This window comes from Lampetra planeri, chromosome 54 (assembly GCF_965212315.1).
Source record: "Lampetra planeri chromosome 54, kcLamPlan1.2.h2, whole genome shotgun sequence".
Taxonomy (NCBI): domain Eukaryota; kingdom Metazoa; phylum Chordata; class Hyperoartia; order Petromyzontiformes; family Petromyzontidae; genus Lampetra; species Lampetra planeri.
In genome coordinates, this window is record NC_136160.1 from 1,519,590 (window position 1) to 1,535,708 (window position 16,119).

A 16,119-nucleotide genomic window follows, 5' to 3' on the forward strand; every position below is an offset into this window, starting at 1 on the left:
CGTTACGTAGAGGCTCTTGAGCGAGGAACTTGCAGGGATGCGACTTCGCTGAGGGCGACTTGTTGCTGCGTCGTCTCTTGCGACGACCCTGCACAGGCAAGAAGAGATGCTGGATTCCGGACGAGAAGGAAGCCTACGTGGAGGTGGAAATCAAAGAGACCCAGGGTAACAAAGTTACCGTGGAAACCAAGGCTGGAGAGGTAGGTGAATCCGTGGTGGTGGTGGTGGTGCAGGTGGCTGACTGCGCCTGCAATTAACTTTGAGCCTCGGACATATGCACGTACGTCGAACTTCTTTCGCACCGTACGTAGCCAACCGCGCTAACCGGGGATGCGGGGGAAGGACAACAAACTAAACACAAAAAGTAGTTCTAAAGCAATTAGTTTTCACTGTAGATGCAAAAGTCAACAGCTCCAGTGGCTTCCTAATATCGGTTGAAAGAGCTTTCCAGACGGCCGCAGAAGCGCATCTGAAAGCGCGCGATGCGGTGACCGTAACGGAACAACCTCGAAAGCCTTCGCGGCACTGGCGGCGGAGGGAGCCACAGATCGTCGCTGTGCTGCGTTGTACCGCGGCGTGCACGGGTAGAGCAGGGCGGGTAACGCGAGGCGCTCGCGCGAACAACGAAAATGGATTGTGCATCCGCAGCACATTCAGCGGAGTGAATGGGGGCAGCGTGATCTGGCAACTCCACGTCTGGAACGCGGCCACCATTGTCATCGTAGTCATCCCGCCGCCGCCGCCGCTGCTGCTGCAGCACATTCACATCGTTCTGTCAATGAGTGCGCGCAGACTTTGTAGAGACACTTGAAGCGAGGTGGCACCGCTTCAATCGCCTTGCACGGCTTTTCGAGCGGGCACCTAGCCTGGCTCCGCGTCTCAGGGTCACCGCGGTCAATTATGCCTGTGGAGTATTGTGCGCCGCGGTGGTGAGATGTTCACGAGCTCGCCGGGTCTACAGGAGGTCGTGGGTTCGATCCCGACCCTGATGCCTGCTGCTGTATATTTGCCGTTTGCGTGTCTCTCTCTCTATCCGTTGTCGCGTGGATTTTTCTCCAGGTCCTCGAGTTTGTCCCAGCACATTTAGAAACACGCGTTTTGAGTATCTGGCTGCTAGAAATTTCGACGTGATAAGCCACTTAATTGGGCTATAATTTGTGGCCAGGTCGCTTCTGAAAAATAAATATATAACTCAGCTAAATACTGTAAACGCATGTTGATTCTAAATGTGGAGGGGGAGGGGGGGAAATCCACGTGATCACGGGGAGAAAGACACGCAAACTCCAAATATACAGGCGTCCGGGTCGTGATCAAACCCACGCCCTCCTGTATACCAGGCGAGGTAGTTAGCATCTCACCACGGTGGCGCCCTTAGCGACGAGGCCTTCATCCAGCAATAGATGCATCTCGTTGCTGCTGATGATATTGCTCGCAAATGAAACGTTAATCCCCACTCTATAAACATCGTTGCTGCTTCATTAGACCTCCTTTGCCAGTACCAAAATATAATAATAGGGTTTTTCCCCTTTTTTCTGGAAACAAAACTGAAACCTTTTTTACAAGGATTCATGTCTGCATTGACCACAATACTTGCAGTCAAAATGAAAAAAAACCACACTGATAATATATGCATTGTCCTTGAAACTGATTGGTCCACACCAAGGGACGGCTTTCTTTCAAAGAAAGCCGTTTGCATTTTGACTGCAAGTATTGTGGTTAATGCAGTAACATGAATGCTTGTAAAAAGGTTTCAGTTTTGTTGCCAGACATAAGGGGAAAACCCCTATTATTATCGTTGCTGCTGATGATGATGGTCACGATATTGCTCGCAAATGAAACGTTAATCCGCACTCTACAGATATCTCGCCAACGTGACGGTCATGTTTCTTGCGTCGTCTTCAATTCATTGTTTGGGTGCGCTGATAATATTTATAACTCGTAATTACTGTCGTTTCTTTTGGGTTACATCATGTCGGTATAATGTAAACAAAGTTGACTACTGTGTGTAATCCTTAACCCTCCAACACCCGACAGAACCAATAACGTTGCCGCGTGGGTAAATAAGCCACTTGATTTGATTTTTCAGCAAAACTGGAGGATCGTTGGAAAGCAAAGAGCCCCGACGAGAGCTGAGCATCTGTTAACGCCGGACAAGATTATTCTGGATGTAATCTACTATTTTAAAACTTTATATTGACCAGGAAAGGCCCACTGAGCCATAACGCTTTTTTCAGAAGCGACCTGGTCACAAGTGATAGCCCAACGAAGTGGCTTATTACGTGGGAATTTATATCAGCCAAATACTCTAAACACATGATGTCGATTTTAAATGTGAAGGGAAAACCCGGAGGACCCGGAGAAAAATCCAGGCAACCACGGGGTGAGAGACACACAAACTCCAAATATACAGCAGGCGTCAGAGTCGGGATAGAACCCACGATCTCCCGTATACCGGGCGAGGTAGTTAACATCTCACCACCACGGCGCCCTTTAAATTTCCAGAAAAACCGACGTGAAAAATATCGTCAAAATCCTCTTCTCAGTTTTCTGAAAATGAACAATATACCTTAGACGATGATCTAACCCTGAAGAAACTGTGAATCGTAAATATATCGGTCGTTAAAGTTCTACGCACGATAGAAAATACTAATTCCGGAGACACAGCAAGCTCGGTAAGTAGCTCGGGGTCGGCAACTAAAACAACAATAATTGAGACATTTATTTTTCGAATTCTATTAAAAAAAACACCTAAATAATTAAAGAGGCGCGATGCACGTGCTCGCATTGCACACGTGACACTACGGCACGAAGCAGGCCCCTTAAAGGAGGGGCGGGGAACCTTGTTTCTGCCAAGGGCCATTTGGATATTTCTAACATCATTCGCGGGCCATACAAAAACAGGACCCTGCGGGGTGGGCTGGTAGGAACGAATAACCAAAGAATATAAACATCATGTATTATGACACTTGTTAAGCCAGGAAAGCCCCACTGAGTCAAAAGGTTTTTGTAGGGTCCTGCCAAGTGTTTGCAGTAGGGGTCGATGTTCATACACGGACGGACGGACGGACGATATAATCTATTGGTGGTCTGGTCCACTTCGTTCCTACCAGTATTATCAACTTAAACATTAGCCCGTTATATTTGGTCAAACATTTAATTAACTCGCACCTGATGCGATGGCTGGAACTGCTCATCTTTGACGAGGCGTGTGAGGATGTTGGCTGGTGTTCATGATGTTGCTACCCGCAACTGCTTTTCCAGGTTTGCTCCTAGATTTATTGAATTTCGAGTCCCACCTGCGGTTGCCTTGGCAGGGCCACACCAGGTTACTGACCAACCCCCCCCCCCCCCCTCGGCGTCTTCCCTCCCCTCAGACCAAGGTGATCAAGGTCGACGACATGCAGCTGATGAACCCTCCCAAGTTCGACAAGATCGAGGACATGGCCATGCTGACGCACCTCAACGAGGCGTCGGTGCTGGACAACTTGCGGAGTCGCTACGCTGCCTGGATGATCTACGTAAGTGGGAAGACGCAAAGGCCTTCCCGACGCACCCGCCCCGAGATGTGGCCTCTCCATCAGACGCAAATCAAAAGTTGATCGTCAAATTGAAGCCCGCCGAGCCGAGAAAAGGGCCGTCCATAAATGACGTCACGCACCTAAGGGGGGGGGGGGGGGGTCAGACATTTGTGACGATGTGTGACGAGGGGGGGGGGGGGTTGAGAAATGTGACGTCACATCAAAATGCGCAACTTTAAATAAATATAGACAACACGTTCTACTTAATTAAATTTACTTTTTAATGTTTTCTCCTACAACATCAGAGTGCAGCGCCACATTAAATACGCACTACAATGACAATCGTTTAAAGCGATTTGAAGCGTGTTTTATTTTTTGGAGGGGGGGGGGGGGTAGAGCTTTGTGACGTCATATTTGAGGGGGGGGTCTGACTTTTTGTGACGCCGTGTGACGATAAGGGGGGGGGGGGGTCAAAAATCGCGTGACGTCATTTATGGACGGCCCCAAAGCTGCTCTTCTCAAGGCCGTCTCGGCAGGCAAGTGCTGTTGGGGCAAGCGCCGTGAGCGAGAAGCGTCGATGATTTGCGCGGGTTGGCTACGCCGTTGTCTCGCCAGTGCTGACGTTTCGCACACCGCACCCGGGGTACTCGTTTGAGGCTGAGTCGACCTAGGGGAGGGGGCCCCCCACGAGCGTTGTTGGTCGTGAAGCGGAGACTCGAACTCGGGCGCGATCAAAGGGAGAGACCGTGAATGAGTCAGGGGGCAAACTTCACGGCCATGCCTGCCACGTGCTAAATATAGCCAAACAAAAGCGGAGCCGAGTTAAAGCGCAAATTCTCGCCCCCCGCCCGCCCGCCCGCCTCTAATTACAGCGTCGCTATGAATAGCGGACGCGAGCAGGTGTCTCTGGGCCAGACAAAGCACAGGGGAGCTATACACAGTAACGCGGCCTATTGTTATCATCCCACTTGGGTTTCCCCCCGCGCACGGCTTCTGTTACGACCAAGTCCCGTGCACCAACATTCTGCAATGCGCCAGCAGCGCCTCCTTTAGCTGCAACTCACTCGTTGTACCACCCCCACCCACACCCACGTCCTCCACCCACGCCTGCCCCACCTTCCTCGCCCACCCACACCCAACCCACCCACCTCGCCCACCCACCCCACTCCCACCCCACCTACCTCCTCCACCCACCCCCACCCCGCCTACCTCCCCCACCCCACCCCACTCCCACCACACCTACCTCGCCCACCCACCCCCACCCCACCTACCTCCCCCACCCCACCACCACCCCGCCAGTCAAAGATAAAGGCGCGGCCCTGCAATTGCTCGCCCACACCACTGCTGGTGGGAGCTCGGGCGATCCCCGTCTTCGTGTAACACAACGACACCCGCTGATTCTGCCTTGGCAGTGGTGCACACATCGCAAACGACAACAACCTCAAACACACTCGTCACCTCCACACACAGCCCCTCGGAGTGTACCCAGCGATCGGCAACGTTTTGGCCAATGGCCCTTACTCATGGGGCCCCCTTCGCAACGAGCGGCGTTACCCCCCCTCCTCCTTCCCCGCCTTGAGCCTCTTGCCCGTTCTTCCACCACCACCGCCGCCGCAGACTTACTCGGGGCTCTTCTGCGTGACGGTGAATCCCTACAAGAACCTGCCCGTCTACAAGACGGAGGTGGTGGCGGCCTACAAGGGCAAGCGGCGCTCCGAGGCTCCGCCGCACATCTTCTCCGTCGCGGACAACGCCTACCACGACATGCTGCGCGGTGAGCAAACCCCGGGGCCAGTTGGCGACGGGGAAGGGGTCAGCGAGATGGGCAGAGCCGGCGACCTCCGCGAGCCTGGGTTGCGATCCGGGTGTTGTAAGGTCGCCTTTATGATGGTCATCCTCGCGTCAGTGGAGGCGGCTTGTGGCTGGCCGTCGAACAAAGACGGCGGTGGTCAACCTCATCGATGCGCTTCTGCGGCCGTCTGGAACGCTCTTCCTTACGCTATGAGGAAGCTATTGGGAGCTATGATGCCCTTTTAAGTCATCTCGATTGAAAACTCATTCCTTGAGAACTGCTCTCTGTGTTTAGTTTGTTCTCCTTCCCCCGCACCTCCGAGTGGCGCGGTTGGCTACGTACGGTGCGAAAGAAGTGCAGCATACATACAACATACATGCAACGTACATACAACATACATACAACATACATACAACATCCCATCAACATACATACTTATAACATACAACATGCATACAACATACATACATATAACATACATACATACAACAGACATACAACTTACAACATACATATAACATACAACATACATACAACATACATACAACATACATACGAAACCGCGCTCTCACGCGTAGGGAGTTGACGGCGGTCTCAGCCTGGCCAGCGATGACTGCTCGACACGAAAACAAATTCCCCTTTAAATTTGGTTCGGCACTTCAATTTTGGTAACAAAAAAAAGAAATCCGCTACCAGAGCGGAAACGTCGTTGCGATGTCTGCTGCCGTGCGACATCGTCACCTGCAGCTCCTGAACAGATCGCCGTCATAGGCGAGAGAATAGAACCTGCATCACGATTGGTACCTCGCCTCACCGAGCTGAAACTGACTCGGCGTGTGTTGTTCCTTGCAGACCGTGACAACCAGTCGATGCTCATCACGTGAGTATCGGCGGCGTGTCGCGCTGCGTCCCACCGTTCACTACGACTACTACTAATAATCATTTACATGTAAGGTGTCTTCCACTGATGTCTCAATGCGCCTTGGTGGTGACAATGGTGGTGCTGGTGGTGATGTGTAGGTGGTGCTGGTGATGATGATGGTGGTGGTGGTAACGATGGTGGTGACGATGGTGGTGCTGGTGGTGGTGATGATGGTGGTGCTGGTGGTGATGATGAAAGTGGTGCTGGTGATAATGATGGTGGTGATGATGATGGTGGTGGTGGTGCTGCTGCTGGTGACGATGTTTGTGCTGGTGGTGATGATGACGATGGTGGTGAAGGTGGTGCTGGTGGTGATGGTGATGATCATGGTGCTGGTGGTGCTGGTGGTGTTGACGATGGTCATTAAACATAATTTAACTCCTTACGCTATTGGCACTGCACAGAGCGTGAGGGATAGCTATAGTACTAACTATAGTACTAACTATAGTAGTAGCTATAGTACTAACTATAGTAGTAGCTATAGTAGTAACTATAGTAATACTGGTAATACACTATGAGATCTCTTTTACCAGTGGCAAAATATAATGGTAGGTTTTTACCCTTTTAACTGGTACAAAACTTTATTGGCTACTTGTGTTGTGGTCATTGCAAACATGATGCCTTGAATAAAGGTGTCAGTTTTGTACCAGTTAAAAGGGTAAAAACCTACCATTAAATACTGGTAATGTCTTTGAGGGGGGGGGGTGTGCCATTAACCCAGCAGTGGATTGATCATGGCTGCTGCTGATGATGATAACGATGATGATGATGAGAATGTCCATTTTTCTTCAACAGCGGAGAATCCGGTGCGGGTAAAACGGTGAACACCAAGCGAGTGATCCAGTACTTCGCGACCATAGCCGCGCTTGGGGATCACCCGTCCAAGAAGAATGTGAATAAATACACAACAATGAATACACACAAATGAATACACAGCAATGAATACACAACAATGAATACACAACAATGAATACACAACGCTACCGCACGCATGTACACACACGCGCTCGGAGTTCTCAATGCTCGCGGTGGTGCTGATGGTGATGATGGTGCTGCTGGGGGTGATGATGGTGGTGTTGGTGATGTTGGGGATGATGGTGATGATGATGGTGCTGATGGTGCCGGTGGTGTTGGTGGTGCTGGTAATGATGGTGGTGCTGGTGGTGGTGGTGCTGGTGGTGGTGATGATGGTGGTGGTGGTGCTGGTGGTGGTGCTGGTGATGATGGTGCTGGTGGTGATGATGGTGCTGATGGTGGTGCTGGTGATGTTGGTGATGATGGTGCTGGTGGTGATGATGCTGGTGGTGATGATGGTGATGATGGTGCTGGTGGTGATGATGGTGCTGGTGGTTCTGGTGATGATGATGGTGGTGTTGGCCCATTCTGGGGCTCTAAGCGAACATGTTTTCCTGCTCACCCGAGTAGGGCTTCGTGACGTTTGACGGCACAACGAGACTTTGTGTAACGGGTCGATATACAGTAGTTCTCGTGTACATGATATCGTGCACTATATATACCATATATATACATCGTGGTGTCGCTGCTTCGTGCCAGCCCGAGTAGTGTAAGGCTGGTTGGTTTAATGCACGGGAAACTCGTGCCCCTAAGACCACTAACATTTCTCTTTGCTTTTTGCTTTCTTTCATTTCGACGACTACAGCAACAACCAACAACCAAGACTGGGGTGAGTACGGGTTCATTCATTCTCTCAAGCGGCAAGCAAACGATCGAATAGATACATTGTGAAACATACTGTTTACTCGTACATTAGCAGAGTTATGGAAGTCTCCTCTCTACGTACATCAAACAAAATGTATCGACCTCTCAGGCGAGGTGTTGCCACCCGTCCTGGTTTTCCCAGTATCGTTTTAATTTCCGACGCCGCTTGGAAAACTGTCCGTCTTGCCGAGCTACTAACAATCACAAACACACCGCTCGCGACGATGCATTGACACAGAGTTCTTTCCTCCTCCGTGATCGTGAGATATTCTCCACATCGCGTGTCCTGGTTTTTCTGGACCTCAGAGGTGGCAACCGCAACTTTTTGCGAGTTAACGAAGCTGTTGCACGATCCAGAATTTGGCGAACTTAAGGTCACCGCAGAGATAGAGTCGTCTGTGTCTGTGCGCGTGTTTCATTGAACCCGGTGACCCGAGATCCATTTCCGCTCACCGCCATCAACATTGACGATGGTCTGAATCGGTCCTGGGCCTCCCCAGGGTCGACTCAGCCTCAAATGAGTACCCGGTGCGATGTGTGAACATCGCCACGAGTGAGAGACAAAGGCGGCCGCCGGGCGTGGTGCTGGCCACCCACCCCCCTCGTGTGCCGTGCCAGCCTTCATAGCTGCTCGCTAACAGCACTTGCCCCAACAGTCTGTCAAGGCTACACGGAGGATCTTTGTCTTTGTAGTGCTGGCCACCCACCCCTTCGTGCGCCGTGCCGGCCTTCATAGCTGCTCGCTAATAGCACTTGCCCCCAAAAGTCTGTTACAGGCTACACGGGGGATCTTTGTCTTTGTGGTGCTGGCCACCCACCCCCTCGTGTGCCGTGCCGGCCTTCATAGCTGCTCGCTAACAGCACTTGCCCCAACAGTCTGTCAAGGCTACACGGGGGGTGGGGGGGGCTTTGCCTTTGTCACGTCTTATTGAATTCGCGTCGCCGCCGCCGCCGCAGCATCAGCAGCGTTGATTGTCCGTCTGCGTCGGTGGTGGAATTTTTGTTCTGCGAACGTCGTCAGGGCTCCCTGGAGGATCAAATCATCCAGGCCAACCCCGCCCTGGAGGCCTTCGGCAACGCGAAGACATTGCGCAACGACAACTCCTCCCGCTTCGTGAGTGTGGGGGGCCGCGTCGGTGGGGCGGGGGGGGGCAGCCACTCTCGCGGTCGGTTGAACGTGAAGTGAAGAAGGGGGGCTGCTTTGGGGGAAGAATGGGGCTTTTTTGTTGTCAAGACTCGCTTATCTCGATTCAGATAGAGAGTTGTTCTGTGGAGAGTGGTGACAGTCACAATCAGAATATTTAGTCATGATGGGACCTTTTTTTAATGCAGACTCGATTCCTTGCCATAGGTTATCTATTTTGTGTTTGAACATCTTAACACTTCCTGTTTTAGTGTCAGAAAGGGTAAAACCTATTCTTATTTTTCACATTTTTTTCATGATTGATAGTTGACTGAACAATAAAAAAAATCGTATTTGCGTGTGACTGTATTTCACCAATTCTGCTGTCATTCGTTTACCCGCCCAACAGGGAAAATTTATCCGAATCCATTTCGGGAACACGGGAAAGCTGTCGTCTGCCGACATCGATATCTGTGAGTAGCTGACACACCGACTACCAGCACCGCGTCGGCCATCGGCAGCGCGTTATCGCCTGCTCGTTGCAGATTTGTCACGGTTCGAATCCAGCGGCCGCCCCGGTTATTACCGTGGTGGCGTGTTTGAACTGCACCATCGGCTTCAATCGCGCTGCACGTGTACCGGCGTCAGAGGCCCAATTTTGCCAAATTACGAAATGACACCGGCGGTGATGGAATTGGGAGCCCTACGCAGTGAGCATCGCCACCCCCCTCACTGGCAGCCTCGCAGCAACTCGCTGTCCGGTGCTGCAAAAAAACAAAGACAAAGATCCCCCGTACAGCCTGTAACAGACTGTTGGGGCAAGTGCTGTTAACGAGCACCTATGAAGGTCGACACGGCACACGAAGGTGTAGGTCGCCAACACCACGCCCGACCGTCTTTGTCTCCCTAGTGGCGATGGTTTACACACCACACCAGGTACTCGTTTGAGGCTGAGTCGACCTAGGGGAGGCCCAGGACCGGTTCAGATAATCGTCACTGGTGTTGGCCGTGAGTGGGAACCAAACTCGGGTCTCTGCTGGGTTCGAAGCACAGCGCGCTAACCACTACACTACCGCTCCCCCCTTTCTGGGGGTTCAAGACATGGCCAGATTTTTTCAGAAGTTAAGTCATCGAAACACAAATTAAGCACTAGCACATAAGTACAACTACTTTGTTTGATCAAACCCCTATGTATTTATGAACAATACACTTTTTTTACGATGTATAACCAAAGGGGTGCAAGGCTGCAGTAAAGTTTAAGAACCTCTGGCGCGGACAGCAGCAGGGCATGAGGATGGTGGAGAGAGATGATGAGATGTTACGGCGCTTGGAGTGACTGAGACGCCGTGCACGATGACCGCTGGTGGTGCTGTGCCATTTTCAGACCTTCTGGAAAAATCCAGGGTGATCTTTCAGCAGCCAGGGGAGCGAAGTTACCACATTTACTACCAGATCACCTCGGGCAAGAAACCCGAGCTGCAGGGTAAGCTCACCGCGATTTAAATTCATCCATCCGATATCAGCTTGAGAGCCTCCCGTACATCACGTGCCTTCTGTGTGACCACCCACACTCCAAATCCCTGTCCCTCCCATCTCCCCACCCCCTGCGAAAACAGACGCTGCTCCTTCCTGCAGCTCACTTCAGCTCGCTCCTTCCATCTCTCTTCTCCCTCTCTTCCCTCCTCTCTCATCAGCATCATCACCACCCTCTCATCATCATCACCCTCTCAATATCATCATCACGCTGTCATCAGCATTATCATCACCCTCTCATTATCATCAGCACCCTCTCATCATCACCACTGCCCTCTCATCATCATCATCATCGTCCTCTCATCCACCACATCTTGGCCCGGTCATTCCTTTTCCCCCTCCTCCCCTTCCTGCTCCTTCGTTCGTCCCACTGCTCATCTAGAGCCGTGCCCTGTCTCTCCCTGGGGACTGTTGTCCTGACGTTTGACTCCACTCCCCTTCCCGTGGTGTGCCACGGGTGGAGGGCGTTACAATGCCTACCGCAGTGCGGAAACTCTGCCTCCGACCAAATCGGTCAGAATGTTCCCGATAACGGCTGGTGTGTCGGCTCTGCTGCCGTGTTGTGGGCGGCAAATGCATTCGCAGCGCAATCCGTCGTTGTACTATACATCTATGTTCCCACGCCTGTGTGAAGTTCGGTGAATTATCCCCCTCCACAACGGGCACGCCATGGTGAGGCCCACATCCATCCCGTGGACTGACAAAGGGCTGAAGAGTAGGCCAAGTAACCCTCGACAGGGGCTCTGCGGAGCGCCCTCGAGTCGAGGCCTCTTCTGCCAGCAGCGGCGTGAGCGAGGCAACTGCAGGGCTGCGCTTTCATATGATTGTACCTTCACATAGACCCTGTTGTTGTACCTGTTGTTGTACCTGTTGTTGTACCTGTTGTTGTACCTGTTGTTGTACCTGTTGTTGTACCTGTTGTTGTACCTGTTGTTGTACCGTCTCGGTCCCACGGACAGACATGCTGCTGGTCTCCACCAACCCCTACGACTTCCACGTCTGCTCCCAAGGGGCAGTGACCGTGGATAACCTGGACGATGGGGAAGAGCTCATGGCCACGGACGTAAGTGAACAGAATCATCGCAAGCGTCGTGAGTCGACAATAGCGGTCATTTTGTGTTCAGTAGTTTTGTGCGTTGAACTTCTTTCGCACCTTACACAGCCAACCGTGCGAATCGGAGGAGCGGTGGAAGAACAACAAACTAAACACGCAAAGCAGTTCTAAGGAAATTAGTTTTCAATGTGGATTATTTAAAAGTGCATAGCACCAGTGGCTTCCTAATATCGGAAGGAAGAGCTTTCCAGACAGCCGCAGTGGCACCTTTTAAGTCGAACATCGAACTTAGGACCCATATGCAACAGAGTGGGAGGGGGGATGCTTGACTATCATCTGCTGGCAATCCAGCAGCACTGGTTCAAGTGAGCCTGACTCTGCTGATGAGACACTGAATGTCGAAACCTAGTACACAGTTTTTTCCTGTAGTGAAATAATGCCCTGAAATTAGACACTCTCAGCGGGCCATGGGGCTGATAGAGTGCGTGGTAAAACTAGTTTTACGTGGAGGGACAGCTTTATGACGGAGGCATATTTTATGATTATTTATGCCCCTAAGCGATCGTTTCGCCCCCGATCGAAATAAAATATCAATGCATAAAGTCACTACTGGCGCTGTTGACAACGACGGCTAGCATCAGTGCCGCGTGAGATCACCGCTCCCTCCTTCACGAACCCGCGCTGACCTGCGTGTTTTATAAAGGGCCAAACTATGAAACTAAAACTCTTTTTTACTTTACCAGGTAAGGCCCACTGAGCTGCTATAAAGCTCTTTTTCATAAGCGACCGGGCCACAAATGATGGGTCAACGAAATGGCTTATCGTCGTGTGTAAATGTGTTGCAATCAAATATATTCCTGGTTCTTTCGGTAAAGTCACGTAGAAGGGAAATAATAAAATAATAAATATAAAACATAATAAAATAACATTTTCACGACGTTTCGGCCACAACACAAGCAGCCGTCCTCAGGTGAAGAAACAGAGCTGTTGGATTCTAAATGTGGAATGGAAAAACCGGAGGACCCGGAGAAAAATCCACGCGACCACGGAGAGAGAGAGACACGCAAACTCCAAATATACAGCAGCAAGCGTCAGGGTCGGGATCGAACCCACGGCCTCCTGTACACCAGGCGATGTATTTAACATTTCGCGACATGCTGGTGAGGGTGTGGTCCTAGGCACCCCCCCAAAACGACTGACATGATGTGTGGGCGGGGGCCTCGGTCCAACAGCAGATTGGCAAAGAGGCTTAATATTTATTTCACGAGCACAGGCATTGCCACGGTACTGCGGTGTTGTTTACGCAAATTCATTTTTTGAAAGAGAGAGAGAGAAAAAACCGAAGTCATCTCAATGAACCGTTTCGTTCGCAGCAAGCCTTCGACATCCTTGGCTTCAACAGCGACGAGAAGTACGGAGCCTACAAGCTCACGGGCGCCATAATGCACTTCGGCAACATGAAGTTCAAGCAGAAGGCCCGTGAGGAGCAGGCCGAGACGGACGGCACGGAGAGTGAGTGAAAACACAAATACGCAATCCTTGAATGTTTCGGATCTCGGTTTAATTAAATGTTTACACGTTTCTTCTTTTTCACCCCCCCCTGCCCCGTAAAGACACTGACAAGGCAGCCTATCTGATGGGGATCAGCTCGGCTGATCTGGTCAAAGGGCTTCTGCACCCCCGCGTGAAAGTGGGCAATGAATACGTGACCAAGGGCCAGAGCGTGGCACAGGTGATGAGCAGGAGCGGGCTAAAGCGATCCCTGGCTCAGATGGGCCCCGCAAGCCCGCTGGGTGTCAATTTCACATTCCTACGTTGCGGGTGCGCGAGTCTCGTCTCTCCACAGCGGATGACCACCGCCAACACCGTCGCAAAGTGGCACTGGATTTATCCTTCCCGATGTGGGGGGGGGGGGGGGGTGATGGACACCGCCGGTAATTGTCCTGTTCTCACGGACGGCCAATGTTGACGCCGCACTGCACGTTTTCTAAAAACCGAACAGGGGCAGATTATCCTGGAGCCCTCTTCCGTAGGACGTGGTGAGATTCAAAAACGGAATATTGCACGTGTGTCTCAGTGGCGAGGTGTTAACTACCTCGCCCGGTATGCAGGAGATCGTGGGTTCGATCCCGACCCTGACGCCTGCTGTATATTTGGAGTCTGCGTGTCTTTAGCGTGACCCTAACTGAAAGGGGGGGAGAGGCAGAGGCATGGCACCATCAGTGTTAAACTGATAAATATGTCAAACGCCAAACAGAAAGAGTAACCCCAACAAAGATTTTCTTTGTTGGGGTTAGATCGCGCAAATATAAATGTGCCGCTAAACCCGCCACCACCCGACACAGCCAATTAGTCAGGTTTGTCACGTAAACAAAACGTGCCAATTAGTCACTACTTAAGCACACCCGGTGTGTCGAAAGAGTTAACCCACGACGTTTACAATTCCAGTACCGTGACGTTTCGCTCAGCGCGGTGTCCGACGTTCCGCTCCCAAGTCCTTGGAGCTTCTCACGACGTGGAGCAGTGAAAGCGTCGGACGTCGATCCGAAAAAACAAACCCGTCAACATCAACAACGACGACGACGACGACAACAACCGGCGAACGCGTCGGGAGAGGAGCTGAATGGCGATCGACGTTGCGGGGAACGGCACCACACGACCCCATCGGAGGGCTAACATCTGGCGCCGCCTTTGCTATCGCAGGTCACGTACGCGGTCGGCGCCCTTTCCAAATCGGTGTACGACCGGATGTTCAAGTGGCTGGTGAGCCGCATCAACAAGACGCTGGACACCAGGCTGCCGAGGCAGTTCTTCATCGGCGTCTTGGACATCGCCGGATTCGAAATTTTCGACGTGAGTGCTCGGAGCGGTGACGATGGGAACGGGGGGTGGGGAAGGAAGACCACTTCCGCCCCTACTGGACATCGTATCTGTGCAACAAAGAGCTTTTTAGCTCGCCGGATTCCTCGGGTCTAAATTAAAGATTCCGATTCTGAAATGCGGGCCAGGGTTCGTCTCCATGCTAACGCGTGTCCCGTTTGCCACCCTGAGCTGAGTGGTGCATCTTTCTCGTGGCGATGGTGGTGGCGATGATCGAGTTTTTGGAACACAGACGAGTACAGTCTGCCAAATGTTCCCGTGGTTTTCACCCAATTAAATATTTTGGCAGTAATATCCCTACTTTCGCCTGGATCACTTGTAAAATAACGATGCCCTCCTGCCTCTCTCCCTACCTCGCCTGTCGATACTTTAACGGGCTCCAGTACAACTCCTTCGAGCAGCTGTGCATCAACTTCACCAACGAGAAGCTGCAGCAGTTCTTCAACCACCACATGTTCGTGCTGGAGCAGGAGGAGTACAAGAAGGAGGGCATCGAGTGGACCTTCATCGACTTCGGCCTCGATCTGCAGGCCTGCATCGACCTCATCGAGAAGGTGTGTAGTGAGTGGAGTCTGTGTGCGTGCGTGATAGTGACAGTGTGACAGTACGCCGCGCTACGAACCCGCCGACCCGAGTTCGATTCACGCTCACGGCCAACACCGGTGACGATTATTTGAACCTGTCCTGGGCCTCCCCTAGGTTGGCTCAGCCTAAAACGAGTACCTGGTGTGGTGCGTTAACATTTACACTGGGGAGACAAAGGCGGCCGGGGAATGGTGCTGGCCACCCACCCCCTTGTGTGCCGTGCCGGCCTTCATAGGTGCTCGCTAACAACACTGGCCACAACAGTCTGTTAAGGCTATACGGGGGATCTTTGTATTTGTGTGGACAGGGAAGGGCCATTGCCCGAAACGTCGCCTATTAACGAAGCCGCGGGACCGTACGTCCGAAATTGTGGCACTGCCCGGTGAACGCGGCTATTACGGATAGTCCGGCGTGAAAGTGCGACGTTATTGCGAGGGACCAGGTGTCGTCTTGCTGTGGTCTGGGACTGTTCTTGCTGTTGTCCTTTTGCTGCCTTGTCCCGAGTTTGCATTCGGTGTTGACAATTCGGCAGGAATTGATGTACTTATGCAATCTGTACTCATACCTGTTTGCTTTATTCAGTTACTGGTGACTTGCTTACCATTTTCTCTATTTTGCACTCCTATCGGTGTTTGTTTTTGTATTGCTTGTTGTAACCAACCCGCCCCCGGATGGACACGTGCTGAAAAAATAGAGCTTCGTAGCTCATCGTATTCCTTTCACACACGCACATAAATAAAGACAAAGATCCCCCGTATAACCTTAACAGACTGTTGGGGCAAGTGCTGTTAGCAAGCACCTATGAAGGCCGGCACGGCACACGAGGGGGTGGGTGGCCAGCAACCACGCCGGGCCGCCTTTGTCTCGCCAGTGGCGATGTTTTACGCATCACACCAGGTACTCATTTGAGGTCGAATCTACCTAGGGGAGGAGGCCCAGGACCGGTTTAGATAATCGTCACCGGTGTTGGCCGTGAGCGGGAATTGAACTCGG

The 16,119-nt window shown here is 51.8% G+C and overlaps 1 protein-coding gene across 1 annotated transcript in view; it reads left to right on the top strand.

The window, feature by feature from the left end:
- LOC144735254 (myosin-7-like) overlaps positions 1–16,119 on the top strand; it is a 43,219-nt gene that overhangs the window by 1,228 nt on the left and 25,872 nt on the right. The window contains exons 2-14 of the mRNA XM_078617754.1: positions 97–200; positions 3,375–3,518; positions 5,136–5,292; positions 6,163–6,190; positions 7,028–7,124; positions 8,973–9,065; positions 9,484–9,547; positions 10,459–10,557; positions 11,567–11,670; positions 13,035–13,173; positions 13,275–13,393; positions 14,365–14,514; positions 14,925–15,095. Of these exons, the coding sequence (XP_078473880.1) occupies positions 97–200; positions 3,375–3,518; positions 5,136–5,292; positions 6,163–6,190; positions 7,028–7,124; positions 8,973–9,065; positions 9,484–9,547; positions 10,459–10,557; positions 11,567–11,670; positions 13,035–13,173; positions 13,275–13,393; positions 14,365–14,514; positions 14,925–15,095 (1,469 nt within the window). The remainder of the gene's footprint in view (positions 1–96; positions 201–3,374; positions 3,519–5,135; positions 5,293–6,162; positions 6,191–7,027; positions 7,125–8,972; positions 9,066–9,483; positions 9,548–10,458; positions 10,558–11,566; positions 11,671–13,034; positions 13,174–13,274; positions 13,394–14,364; positions 14,515–14,924; positions 15,096–16,119) is intronic.